General features: G+C 41.1%; 1 protein-coding gene across 1 annotated transcript in view; it reads right to left on the reverse strand.

Annotated features, from left to right (window-relative positions):
• Positions 1-15310, reverse strand: part of Usp5 (ubiquitin specific protease 5) — a 31618-nt gene that overhangs the window by 9062 nt on the left and 7246 nt on the right. The window contains exons 3-10 of the mRNA XM_076193041.1: positions 13490-13669; positions 10849-10995; positions 9936-10083; positions 5689-5801; positions 3674-3815; positions 3134-3317; positions 2742-2964; positions 1870-2033 (exon numbers count right to left, since the gene is read on the reverse strand). Of these exons, the coding sequence (XP_076049156.1) occupies positions 1870-2033; positions 2742-2964; positions 3134-3317; positions 3674-3815; positions 5689-5801; positions 9936-10083; positions 10849-10995; positions 13490-13669 (1301 nt within the window). The remainder of the gene's footprint in view (positions 1-1869; positions 2034-2741; positions 2965-3133; positions 3318-3673; positions 3816-5688; positions 5802-9935; positions 10084-10848; positions 10996-13489; positions 13670-15310) is intronic.

Genomic DNA, 15310 nt, shown 5'->3' on the forward strand with positions numbered 1-15310 from the left:
CATACAAAATGTTTTATCAAGCAAGGAAAAGAGGACAGGTAGTAAATGATGGGATGAGAGAGTGAAGGCAGTGGTGGCAGTAAGGAAGAATGATTGCAAAATGAACTAAGTAAGCATATGAGAGGTACAAAAGAGAGTGGAAGCAGTGCACAATGTGAGGGAGGCTAAGAGGAGAATAGGTGTAAGATGGGGTAGGCATTTGATGGAGAATTTTGAAAAGAATAAAAAAGTGTTTTGGAGGAAAGTGAAGTGAGGGGAGATGACTTGAGTATATAGAAGGTAAAGGATGTTGATGGATTTATGCTAATGGAGGTGGAGGCGAGTCAAGTATTTCAGGGATTTATCAAATGTAGAGGAGCATTCTTTCTATTTATCTTTCTCATTCAATTTGCTTACTCCCAGCACTTCTTTATCTCAATTTCATTGCTAAAAAACTGTCTGACAATCAACCACTCTTTCCCCTGAAAACATTATGTCCAGAACTTTTCCAATCCTCCCTTTGGGTATCACTACATAGTCCATTAATGTCCCATCAACCACAGTTCCCTCCATCACCCTTTCCCATGTATACATATGCATGGTTTGTTTCATAACGACTATGTTCACTATCATTAACTCACTCTAAACATATCTCCACTTTTCACCAACTAGAAAACCAAAGCTCCACAGCAGCTGGCAATAGTGCCAAGATTCTCCTATACATCTCTTTGGGAAGAAATGTTGGACAGTTGTTTGGGTCATATTAATGTGACTCACTGTATTTTCCTAACTTACAATAGTAGATGGAGGGAAAGAGATCTTAAGATTGGTCTAGATCAGTGGTTCTTAACCCCTGGGTCGCGACCCAAATTTGGGTCACCAAGCCATTTTATTGGGTCGCTAAGGGTTTGCAGAAAATAATTATTTTCCCACTACAAATATATTATAATTATATACTGTAATAATTAAAATACATGATGCCTAGTTTTAGGATTCTAAGCAGACCATGATTAAATAAAAACTCCAAAGCATAAAGCATAATCATATTACTTATAAAGACAATTCGTATATCTATGTAGGCTTGGGTCGCGATGCTTGATTTGTGCAAAATTTTGGGTCGCTGCCAAAAAAGGTTAAGAACCACTGGTCTAGATAATTAGAGTCAGCCCCTTTGGGCTTGCACTTCATATGGAGTTGGGTGTTGACATACATACATATACCAAAGGCATTTTTCCCTCTTACATGGGAGGTAACCAAAAGAAAAATGCATAGAAAACCACTCCCACCCACTTCATCCCCTACATACTCCACTCCCCTCTACCCTCCTTCTTATCTTGGCACCTCCTGGATGACGGGTCATCCCTCCATCTTGTCCACTGCCCTGGGTCAGAAGCAGTGTCACAGGGCCACATAAAAATGAGGAAGTTGATGTGTTCTAAAGATACATACATACATATACCAAAGGCTTTTTCCCCCTACACAGGGGGTAGCAAAAAAGAAAAAGGCATAGAAACCACTCCCACCCATTCCATTTCCTATATATTCCACTCCCCTTCACCCTCCCTCTTATCTTGGCACCTCCTGAATGATGGGTCATCCCTGCATCCTGTCCACTGCCCTGGGTCTGAAGATAGATGCAGAAAGATGGTTTTTCTCTGACATACATCTCACTTGCATGTACCCAAACTGGTCCATATGAATTCCCATTTTCTTTCTTTTTTCCAATAAATTCTTAGCTACATATTTGCAGAATGAAATGTTTTATGGTAAATACTTACACATCCTAAGTTCTATACATATACAACCAATGAATATTGGTAAGATACATATATGCAACTTAAATTTTAAAAACTACAAAAAGTTGGCTAAATAAAACAAAGGAAAACATACAATGTTTCTTTGTTGGCCTCTGCTTGTGCTTTTCGAGCTTCATAGGCCTCTACTTCTTCACGATTGGTTGCAGCTTCCATGGGCACAGGTAATGGTAGGTATTTTTCTTCTCGTGTTTGGTATTTTACCTTCCCACTTTCTCCACATACACGTTTTTCTTCCACCTGTACAATACAATAGTTATTGCTACATACTCTAAGTCATGAAAGGAGTGAACATAATTGACAAATAAGACCTCATTGTTTGGGGCCAGAGAATGAATTTAAAAGACTAGATATTTGTTGTGTATACAAAAATAGTTTTCCATATAGAAATATTGACTCATGGAATAATCTACAGGAAGGAACAGTGCAATCAATTAGCATGGAAGAATTTTAAGGTCAAATCTATCCAATGGGAATCCAGAGATGAGACCCCAACAATGTAGTTCTTATCCTGTATACTACAACTAAAGTAAATACACATTGAATGCATTGAATAGAGGGATGAGTGTATATCTAAAAGTCAACATAATCCATTACCTGGCTTGGTGTCAGTCCAGACAATACCAAGTTTATAAATTGAAATTTGTACTGTACTCTCTTCTGTTTTATTCTTCATCTATGGAGCATGCTTCTTTATTCTTTACTCCAGCATTAATTCTAATCACCCAATTCATCAGTAGAAGTCTCTCCTCAACTCGCTCACACCTCTCATGCGACATAGACACTAAACCACCCTTTACATTGTAGGTTTTAATTTTTCAAGCTTTTTCTCTCATATGTCTTTAGATGCATAAAATTATATGGTCTAAAATAACAATGATACAAGTTTTTATAGCAATTACACCCTTGGAGAAATCTAAAAATATGGACCACAAACTATACTCTCACCTGAAACTTAAAACATTCTGTTGGGTCACCAAAGGTGCGAGAATTTCTTTGGATGATGCTGAAGAGATGTAGGATAAAGTCCATGGCATCCTGCTGCCGTTTGGTAGAGAACTCTGGATGGCCTTTGCCTACAAGCATCCTGAAGGTGTGTGGTGCAATGCCTGGTTGCAAGTCATTAAGGTCTTGGCTTGGGTCATCTGCCCCAGCTGGTTTTCGAGAATACCTACAATGTTTAAGATGTGAGCTTACAATATGCAACTGTTTATATCTTGAACACAATGTTTCAAGAATATCATAAAAGGAAAATACATATTTCTTGTCTAAGGCAAATTTTAATGCTCAGCCAATACTTAGATTATTTCGGCAATCTATGTTCTACATCATGTACTAACCTTCCAGACAAAAGGCCATGAGCCAACTTGGCCATCTGAACATTGAACTCTTGTGCTGGATCTAAAGATGAGCTCGTAAATATTTCTCGTTTTTTACTATAGTATTGCTGAATAAAATCAGGTACCGTAAAAAGAACTTGCATCACAGAATTCATGTAGCAAGAATTTCCAAGATTGCTCAATCCTGTTATAAGAAAAAGAATAATATAATACGATTATCAAATACTTTTTCAATTAAAAAAATTACATATGCAAAAATAAAATTATCCCAAAACCGAACTAATTAGAACCTTCTTAAACAATGTTTCATACAATAATACATACATATACCAAGGGCCTCTTCCAATACAATAGCACCTGATTCAAATGACCATCTTCCTTAATACATACGTACATATACCAAAGGCTTTTTCCCCCTTACAAGGGAGGTAGCCAAAAAATAAAGGCATAAAAACCATTCACACCCATTCCGACCCTAATGCACTCCACTCCCCTCCACCCTCTACCCTCTTCCTTAATACTGACAGAAATATGTTTTACCTGGGAATTCAAATCTTGGGACAAGTTGTGATCCAGACTCCTGCAACTGGGACCACTCACCAATCCTTTGATTAAAGTCAATTTCCAATTCTGCCATCGTCTTGTCTGCCTTCTCCATGTCAGACACATTGATTCCAAAATGCTGGAATTAAGAACTTAAAACTGTTACCTGCTCCTCCCAGGTAATAAAAAATATTTATAATCTAGTTTCTACTTATTCTTATTTCTACAAGTTTGTTCTACTTATATACTGCTTGGACACAAGAGGAGCATGTTCACCTCTTTCATTCCCTGATTAAACCATATAACAAATAGACTTTCTTCCCCAGCAATATTGATAGTTAATCTTCAGTGTACCCCTTATAGAACCGTTACACTTTGGTTTATACATTTTCCTTTAAAGCTGTCATCCACACCACATTATCATTTGTTCAACTTACTGACCATGACTTCCATCAGTCAATCATTCCATAGCATTTCTCTTCCAGGAGATCCAGCAACAGGAACCAGATTATCACACATGTCACCTGAGGAATATTGTTCTGTTGTCTGAGTATGGCTAGGATGGGACAGCATAAAATGAAGTGTTCAGTATCCTCTGTGTGATGGTTGCATCTAGGGCAGTTTGTCTCTGTAGTCAGGCCAATTCTGTGCTGGATGCTAACAAGTACGCAAGTGTGGTTCTTGCTTCTCGAGGAAGGACTATTTGTGAGTGACATCTGTAGAGGTCGAAGTTAAGGAGTTTGGTGATCAGTCTTGAAGAGCTTGTTTTCAGGTACACATGAGAATGTTTCTGTATGGATGTACTGTGTAGTACATGTGGTAGGGATGAAGTCTTGTGAGGATGTACTGAGTGGTATATATATGTATCTGATGTTTAGGTTGTTTTGTGTTTGGATTTTGATTATTTTTCCTGGGATGTCTTTGATTCCTCTTGTTTTGTTGGAGAAGGGTATGCAGTTGTGTATCAGTTATGAGTCCATCTTTGTGTCTTCTTTTTACTGTTATGTAATCAGTGAATGTAAGTAGTGTGCAGAATGAGGGAAGCAAGTGAGTGTCCTGAGTGGATGAAAATTGTCATAAGAAATAGGTATCAAGGGATGGACATAAAGAGAAGACTACAGGAAAGGGTAAGTGCTTATGACTGTACAGGGCAGAGGAGTCTACAGGAGGCAGAAAGGAGAAATCTAAATGTGTTTGAGATTAAGGGATGAAAAAGCATGATGGGGGCTTCAAGGACAGGCACATTAATGAGGAGGTGAGGTAGAAAAGAAGGACAGAATGAGCTGGCAGATAAGGTTGAGCAATGACTTTTGGAATGGTTTGGGGAAATGGAAAGAATGAGTGAAGAATGACTAGCAGAATGAGTGTAAGAAGGTATAGGTGCATGGAGTGAAACCGAGATCTGAAACCCACACATATTTAATGACCCAATTAATGGGGTTCTAGATGGAGTCCTCCTCCCAGACCCTCTTATACCTTGGCTCTTTGCAGTCGTAAATATATCCATTGCTTCATTTCCTGGGAAAGACCTGAGAGGAACCAATAACCAGGGGATCCTCAGTCTTTCCGAGCCAAGCTACCTTGCTTTGCAATACATACATACATACATACACCAAGGAATTTTTCCCCCTTACAAGGGAGGTAGCCACATTCAAAAGGCATAAATCCACTCCCACCCATTTCATCCCCACATACTCCCATTCACCATCCCTCCCTCCCTCTTTTCTTGGCTCCTCCTGGATGATGAGTCACCTCTGCATCTTGCTCATTGCCTTGGGTCAGAAGCAATGTAGCAAGACACAGCACATCCACAACAAGGCCGCTTCATTCAATCAGTGACCCCCACCTTCTCTGTCCCCTCATGCATAAAAGGAGAAGATGGGGTGAAATCCCTTTGGGGCGACATCAAACTATCATTCACACATACCACTCCCTACCCCCCCATCCCCCACCCACTCCCTTCTGTGCAAATAATGGTGTATAACTATGGGGAAGCTAAGTACAGTACATACTGCAAGATGTTGAATCAGGTAGGGATCTTCAACCATGTCATCTTCCTTGTAACTGTAAACATCTGCTTTGCCATCAGGTGTTATAGTACCCAGTTTGACAGCCAGAGGATAACCTGGAGAGAGTAGAAATATAACTGATGAAATGGTACAGAGATCTTGTTACAATAAAATAATAAGTGATACATATGTATATACATGATGATGATTTGGCTGAATGTTACAAGCTTCCTCTATCAGGTTGCCAAGACAGTGCCCCTTACTGAGGGCTCTGTAGTGTAGAATTTAACAAACCATGCCCTTGGTCCAACCCACTGGTGGCAGAGTTTGAAATGTAATCACCTCAACCTCTGCCACAAGTAGGAATGATCTAAGCCACTTGGCCAGTGAGCATTCATGTACATATACATACATATATACATATATATATATATATATATATATATATATATATATGTATATATGTATGAGGGGCGTTCAATAAGTAATGTCCCTTACCCCCCCTCCAGTTGTCCAATCTAGCTGAAATTTTGCATGTGCAGTGATTTATATCTCTATGGGTTATGTGGAAAATAAGAGCTTAGAACTAATTGTGGTTTTTTATTTACAGGTGTTTGAACTGAGTCAGGTGTGAAATGGAGCCTGTTGAATGCCGAGCTGTGATCCGGTTTTTATATTTGAAAGGACGCACACCACGGGAGACTTTTGATGAAATGAAAGAAACTTATGGTGATGATGCCCCATCCTATGACCTTGTAAAACGCTGGCATCGTGAATTCAAACATGGCCGGAACTCTGTGGAAACAGCTCCCAGACCTGGTCGCCCCCCTTCTGCCATTGATGAGGCATCTGTCCGTCAAGTTGAGGCTGCCATTTTGGAAGATCGACGCATTACTATTCGCCAAATAGCCCAAGAGGTCAAGATTAGTACAGGTTCTGTAGAAACAGTCATTCATGGTCATTTGTATATGCATAAGGTGTCTGCCAGATGGATCCCCAGGTTGCTCACACCTTTCCAGAAGCAAGAACGCGTCGTGTGCTCGAGGATGAATTTGGAGATGTGCCAAGAAGATGAGTCAAAGTTCTTCAAAAGACTGGATACACATGATGAAACCTGGGTCCATCACTATGATCCAGGGACCAAAGCCCAGTCAATGCAGTGGAAGCACTTAGATTCACCACCTCCAAAGAAGGCAAGGGTGCAGCCCTCCGCTGGCAAGGTCATGCTCACAGTCTTCTGGGACCAGGATGGAGTAGTGATGACAGATTTCCTGGCAAAGGGTACCACAATTACAGGAGCCTATTATGCTTCACTTTTGAGGAAATTAAGAGAAACTATCAAAATCAAAAGGCAGGGTAAGATCAGCAAAGGTGTCCTCCTCCTGCAGGACAACGTTCCAGTCCACAACTCGCATGTCGCCAGATCAGAAGCACGGGCGTGTGGCTATGAAATTCTCCCCCATCCCCCCTACTCTCCTGACCTTGCACCCTCTGACTTTCACCTTTTCCCAGCCATGAAGTTGTTTTTGAAAGGAAAGCGTTTCCTAGATGATGCAGCCTTGATTTCTGAAGTCACGTCGTGGTTGGAGGACCAAACTGGGGTGTTCTACAAAAACGGTCTCCAGAGCTGCATCAAACGATGGGAGAAATGTATAACTCTGGGTGGTTCCTATGTAAAGAAAGACTAATGAATGTGCCAAGTTTCGTTGCTCTATTGCTATGGGAAATGGGTGAGGGGCATTACTTATTGAACGTCCCTCGTATGTATATATCTGCCAAATAATGTCATAACACATTTGTATAAATACACTAAAGACCCACTGTTGATTGGATGAAGAAAAGAAAGGAAATAACGATTTTTGTATATATTTCGATCACTGGCTGTGATCCTCTTCAGCAGAATACAAAGTCATGAGAAAACACGTATCTTTTATATAGAGGAGAGGGGTGGAATGAGGGAACATAGACATGACACTTCAAGTAGCATCTGTGATACTGCATGGGCTTTGTGGCAAGTCGTCTGCTTTTAAAATGTAAGGAAGTAATTTATTGACTGCCAAGGTGGTTATGTAATCAGATGACCATTGTCCATTTGATGTATTAAAGTTAGGAAATTGTTTGATCAGGGAAGATTCAATGATTTCTCTTTTAAAACTACATTTAGATTTGAATATGATTTTTGCCTCGTCCCAATTTATGCAGTGATTATTGTTGGCGACATGTTGGAATACCGCGAAGTTCTGTTGTCCGTATTTAACTGAGTTTTTGTGTTCTTATATTCTTGTTTGCAATTCTCTACCCGTTTGTCCCTAATATACTTCTTCACATCCTGAGTAGGGTAATTTATAAACTCCAAGGTTCTTCTGTTGGTCTATGATGCACATTAACTACTTTTCTGAATAAATTATTGGGGTAACTGAAAATAATATCTATGTTGTCTTTTGGTAGCAATTGGGAGAAATCATCGATGGATTTCTTATAAAGAAGTTTTAGGCAATTATTATTCCATTTGTGATGCTGAGATGAGTGGGAAGTGGATTTACAGAAACTGATTTTGTCCTTACTTAGGGCTTTATTTAGAAACCAGTCTGGGTACCCTAATCTTTTTAACTGATTTCTTATTGTTGAAATTTCTGATTCCAAATATAATGGGCTGCATAGTCTCAGTGCTCTTAGCAAGAGACCCAAGGCAACACTATATTTGATTTTATCAGGATGGCTACTGTAGAAGTGTACATAACTCCCAGTATGTGTGGGCTTTCTGTAATACACTGTGAAAGAAAGATGATCCTGATGTCTCATTATTACATACATACATATACCAAGGCTTTTTCCCCCTTACAAGGGAGGTAGCCAAAAAGGAAAAAGCATAAAATCATTCCCACCCATTCCATCCCTGAATACACTCCACACCCCTCCACCCTCCCTCTTCCCTCTTATCTTAGCACCTCCTGGATGACGGGTCATCCCTGCACCTTGTCCACTGCCCTGGGTCAGAAGCAGTGTCGCAAGACACAGCACATCCACAGCAAGGCCACTTCATTAAATCGGCGACCCCCCCTCTCCATCCCCCCATGCATAAAAGGAGAAGACGAGGAGAAATCCCTTCGGGCTGCGTCTCATTATTAAAATATTTCCACTTCCCATTCCACTTTCAATTAATGTTAGTAGTTAAAGGATTTGAGAGATAGGGTTGATGAAAGAATATTAGGATGGTTTGGACACATGGAAAGAATGAGTGAAGAAAGACTAGTAAAAGAGGTATGGAAGGCAGATGTGGAGGGAGTGAACATGAGGGGACGTCCTAGGATGAGGTGGATGGATGGGGTGAAGGGGGCTTTGGGGAAGAGGGGAATGTCTGTTGAGGAAGGAAGGGAGAGGACGGAAGACAGAGGTGAGTGGAGAATGGTTGTATATGGATGATGTTGTGACTGCATGAGGAGGAATGGGCGGGGAAGTGGGGGGTGGGGTAGTGTGTGTGAGTAGATTTTGACGCAGCCCGAAGGGATTTCTCCCCGTCCTCGCCTTATATGCAAAGGGGGACGGAGAGGGGGGGTCGCCGATTAAATGAAGCGGCCTCGCTGTGGATGTACTGTGTCTTGCGACACTGCTTCTGACCCAGGGCGGTGGGCAGGGTGCAGGGATGACCCGTCATCCAGGAGGTGCTCAGATGAGAGGAAGGGTGGGAGGGGTGTGGAGTGTATTTAGGGATGAAATGGGTGGGAGTGTTTTTATGCCTTTCCCTTTTTGGCTACCTCCCTTGGAAGGGGGAAAAAGCCTTGGTATATGTATGTATGTAGTTAAATGGTTAAGTTTGTCAAAGAAATCATTGAAAAAAACCCACTCTTCATCTACATATATACACACAATACAAGAATTTAAGAACAAACTTGATCTTGTGAGATACAAAAATGGGTCACCACGAGCATAGCTCCCTTTCCTGTATAATACAACTAGGTAAATACACTGATAGGCTTCTTCCCCTTATATGGGAGGTATCCAGTCGAGGATTGCACTGCACTCACCTCCACCCACCCCACTCCTATCCATCCCCTGTTTCCTTTTTATCTTCGCTCATTGTAAATGAAGCCCCTTCATCCACAAGGAACTAAGATAAAATATAAACTATATGGATGTTGGATGGGTATATGTATGGGTGGAAGGTGGGTGTATGCCTTGGATGGCTATCTCCATTACAAGGGAGAAGCCTTTTTGTATATAGATAATCAAAGAGAACAATCAAATCTTACCTTTTTCATGATAATAATCTACTGCATGATTATTACCACCAGACCCATCAAAGAAACGTCTTCCACATAAAATTTTTCCATCAGTAAGATTCAGCCAGAGATTTTCTACCAAGTCACATTCTTCACATTTCCATCCTCTCGGTGGAACCTGCCATAGAAAGGAAAAAGGAAAATAAATAGCTTTTACTTGTACATGAAATGGGCATGTACAGTTGATACTTTAGAGATTTTTTTTGGGGGGGTACCCCTACAAACCATAGCTACACATCATCCATCTATATAAGAGAAAAATACCTCAATTACTGAGGAATGTACTTTTATTCTACATCCATGAATCTATTCTCTACTTGTCATAAAAGGTAACTAAATGGGAAAAAGTGAGCAGACTGGGATTCTCCCTCTCAGTCATTTCCCTCCTATGTCTTGCTGCACTGCCTTCAACCTGAGCAGTGTGGGAGGGAACAGGGATGACCCTTCATTCATGACATGTCAAGACAGGAGGGGCAAAGGATGGATTTGAACATGTGTAGGACTGGTGTTGAGTAGGGTTTCGATAGGTGATAGATGGGTATATGCTTTAATTTAACCAACCCCTTATAAGGGGAAAAGGATGCTTGGTATGTGTATATGAATCTGAGCCCTTTTCCTATTGTGACCCCAAGCCATAATCATATTTCTTTATTATCATCCACACTCAATAACTCAAAACACTCAATCCATTTCTCTCTCACAGCCCTCTAATCCACTAACAACTGCCCATACGATCCTTTCATTCTCTACTCTTTAAAGTACATTACTGATCTCATCAGCATGGAAGACACCAACAACAACGTAACAAACACTATGCCTACCTGATGATTATAGAAATGACACAAAACTGTAAAAGATAAACCCAAAATTGAAATACAATTACCTTGACTCCGTTATCAAGTTGCACCAAGTCCTTAGCAAACTTTGAAATTTGCCGAACTTCACCATCCCAAGTTCCAGTGGTTGCTTCTAATTCAGCGAGACGAATGGCTGACTCAGCTGACATAATTCCTGATACACTTAACTGTACCTGTAATGAAATCAAGAGTTTTTCATTGTGAGATAAACCCTTGAACAACTATTAACAATACATACATATACCAAAGGCTTTTTCCCCCGTCATCCAGGAGGTGCCAAGATAAGAGAGAGGGAGGAGGGTGGAGGGGAGTGGAATATATAGGAAATGGAATGGGTGGGAGTGGTTTCTGTGCCTTTTTCTTTTTGGCTACCCCCCCTGTAGGGGTAAAAAGTCTTGGTATATGTATGTATGTACCTATACCAAAGGCTTTTTCCCCCTTACAAGGGAGGTAGCCAAAAAACAAAGGCATAAAAATCATTCCCACCCATTCCATCACTAATACACTCCACCCCCCTCCACCCTCCCTCTTATCTTGGCACCTCCTGGATGATGGGTCATCCCTGCATCTTGTCCACTGCCCTGGGTCAGAAGCAGTGTCGCAAGACACAGCACATCCACAGCAAGGCCGCTTCATTAAATCGGTGACCCCCCCCTCTCCATCCCCTCTTGCAGAAAAGGAGAAGACGGGGGGAAATCCCTTAACAATACAATGATAAAATATATCCACAACAATATCTTGTAAACCCTTGAGCACAAAGAGAAATTCCTAAACTACAAATTATGTGTTCCATTACATGTGAGGACATTAAAAAATATTTGTAACCTCTGAACAAGTCATGGCTGTTTGGAGTACCATACAAATGGTTAAAACAAAATTTAAGGAAATGTAAATAAGCATCACGAGATGGATCCCAAATTGACAAGAAAATTCACACATACTCCCTCACCCCCCATCCTCTCCCTTCCATGCATCACAGCATTATCTGCACACAAGCACTCTCCACCCATCCCCACCTTCTGTTTTCTCCCCTCCTTCCTCAACAGACATTCCCCTATTTCCCAATGCCATATACATACATACATATATATATATATATATATACATGTATATATACATATATATATATTTATACATACATATACCATACATATACCAAGGCTTTTTCCCCCTTACAAGGGAGGTAGCCAAAAAGGGAAAGGCATAAAATCATTCCCACCCATTTCATCCCTGAATACACTCCACACCCCTCCCACCCTCCCTCTTATCTGAGCACCTCCTGGATGACGGGTCATCCCTGCACCTTGCCCACTGCCCTGGGTCAGAAGCAGTGTCGCAAGACACAGCACATCCACAGCAAGGCCGCTTCATTAAATCGGCGACCCCCCCTCTCCGTCCCCCCTTGCATAAAAGGAGAGGACGGGGAGAAATCCCTTCGGGCTGCGTCAAGTTTTGCTCACACATACTACCTCACCCCCCACCCAAAAACATGTGATTCACAAAATGTGTAATAAAACCAAGTGGTTTTATTACACTTTTATATATATATATATATATATATATATATATATACACACACACACACACATACACATAAGGGAAGCTCGCTAGCTGAGTGGGTTAGGGCATTGGTACTTGTGGCGAGGGTTGAGAAGATAACGGTTCGAATCTTAACACCAGCGAAATTGAACCAGGGGCATGGTTCATTAAATTCCACACTACAAAATCCTCTGGTTATGGTAGCCACTGATATAAAAAATGCTTTTGACAAGGTCACTAGACACAAACTACCCAAAGAGATCATTGGAACAGACATAACAAGTGGTTAACATCATCACTGCAGGAAGACAGAGCAAGGTAACCCAAAACAACCAGTTTCAGGGACAAAAAAGACTATACAATGGAGTCCCTTGGGGTGCAATACTTTCACCTTTACTGTTAAATTTCTTAACTAAACACCAATGCTCTCTCACATGCAGATGACCTGACAATAACAACCCAGCACAATGAATATAAAATAGCACCAGAGAACACCCAAACCTGCATGAACAAACAAGAGCAATAGCTAAAAAATAGCAGAATGGGAGACTCATCCCAGAAATCAACAGTGACATTATTCAAACTGGAAAAAAAAAAAAACAACTACACACTAAATTGCCAAATCATTCCATTAGAGAAAAACCATAAAAGTTCAGGCTTCACATATGACTTTCAGCCCACATACACTCATCTCCCCTGACACGGGGGGTAGCCAAAAAGAAAAAGGCATAGAAATCACTCCCACCCATTCCATTTCCTATCTATTCCACTCCCTAGGTCAGAAATAATGCAGTAAAACACAGCAACACAACAGGGTGGAACAGCTGAAACTTAGTTACTCCTACAGTTTCAATACATAACAATCCTCCCTCCTCATACACTCACAAGTAATTATAGAGAGCAAGAAGAAATCCATTTGGGCCACATCAATTTATCATCTATTCACAATCATTCTCCACTCACACCTATCATTTGCCCTCTTCTTTCCCTATTCAAAAGACATTCCCTCTTTACCCATGGCCCATTTTACCCTATCTATCTATCTATCCATCTCAATCTCAAGTAAAATTACTTATAAAACTAAAGCCCCCAAAACAAGTTATACTAGTAAGACAATGCAATTCTTACAATCTCTGGTAAGTCTGGGTTTGGTAGAGGTATGGCATCATAATCTGGAAGGATGAGTATTACATTGTGGTCTGTGTATTCATATTTCTTTTTGGCAGCATCTGGGTTGAATCCACCTTCCACTCCAATGGCTAATCTTGCAATTTTTTTCTCTGGCTCACTTTCCTTTTCCATGGGAAGCTGTTGAAAAAAATAAACAAGTTAATAAAAAGAATAAACAAGAATGATAACTGTGATAACAACAATAATAATACATACATATACCAAAGGCTTTTCCCCCCTTACAAGGGAGGTACATACATACATATACCAAGGCTTTTTCCCCCTTACCAGGGAGGTAGCCAAAAAGGAAAAGGCATAAAATCATTCCCACCCATTCCATCCCCAAAAACACTCCACACCCCTCCACCCTCCCTCCCATCTTAGCACCTCCTAGATGACGGGAGGTAGCCAAAAAGAAAAAGGCATAAAAACCATCCCCACCCATTCCATCCCTAAATACACTCCACTCCCCTCCACCCTCCCTCTTATCTTAGCACCTCCTGGATGACGGGTCATCCCTGCACCTTGTCCACTGCCCTGGGTCAGAGGCAGTGTCGCAAGTCACAGCACATCCACAGCAAGGCCGCTTCATTAAATCAGCGACCACCCCTCTCCGTCCCCCTATGCATAAAAGGAGAAGACGGGGAGAATAATAATAATAATAATAATAATAACCTATAATTACATACCAAGAGGCCTTCTAAGGGAGGCACCCACCATTTACCTATTCCACGCCCATCGGTTTTCCCTTATATCATAGCTCCTTCTGGATTAAGAGCAATCCCTATCCCCCACTCCCTGGGTTATAAGCAATGCAACAAGACACAGCACCTCCACAACATAGCCAGACAGCTGGACCTGGTTTACTTCAACTGCTTCATTAGTCGAGCATTTCTTCTTGTCTACTAATGAGTAATCAGAGATAACATGGTGAAATCCTTTTGGGCAGCATCAATTTATTTTTCAACAGTCATTCTCTACTCACACCTATCTCTTGCCTTCTCCCTTCCCTGCTCAGCAGACAATCCCATTTTAACCCCTCTGTCCCATTCTCAATTTTCTTCAAGTTCAGTTCCTTTACCTTCCAGACTTCTACTAATTTTTCTTCACTCATTCTTTCCATATGCCTAAATCATTCCAATATTCTTTCATCAACCCTGTGTAAAAACTCTCTTTCCACAACCACTCTGCCTTGTCACTTCAATTCTCACTTGATCCATCCTCACAACACCCAGCATACTTCTCAAACACATTTAAATTGCTCCTTTCTGTCTACCTTACACTCCAAGTCTCCATCCCATACAGTGTCATTAGGAACAATTACCCCTTCATATAATCTTCTTTGTATCCAATCCCAGATACCTATTTCTCCTCCATTTCCTGTTATATCCAACACTAAATATTTCACAATATCCACTTCCCATAACCTTTCTCCTTAAGAGTTACCTCCAGCTTGCTGCCACCCTCACCTCTTGTACATCCTATCACCTTGCTTTTACCCACATTTACTTTTAACAATCTCCAATCACATACCTTACTGAACTCTGTAACCATCTGCCTCAGACCATCCTCTGACCCAGCCATAAACAGTGTCATCAGCAAGCAACAACTGATTCATCAACAACTTCACTCCAGTCTCAAGTCATTGCTAATTCTCTGCCCATCACCTTTGCATCTGCCTCTCATTCTACCCCACCCTTGTACACGTTGAACCGCAGCGACATAACACACCACTGGCAAAGCCCCACCTTAACCTCCAACCACTCACTCACCATTTCC

The sequence above is a fragment of the Oratosquilla oratoria genome, chromosome 11 (genome assembly GCF_046742065.1).
Source record: "Oratosquilla oratoria isolate Oo_2021 chromosome 11, ASM4674206v1, whole genome shotgun sequence".
Classification (NCBI taxonomy): domain Eukaryota; kingdom Metazoa; phylum Arthropoda; class Malacostraca; order Stomatopoda; family Squillidae; genus Oratosquilla; species Oratosquilla oratoria.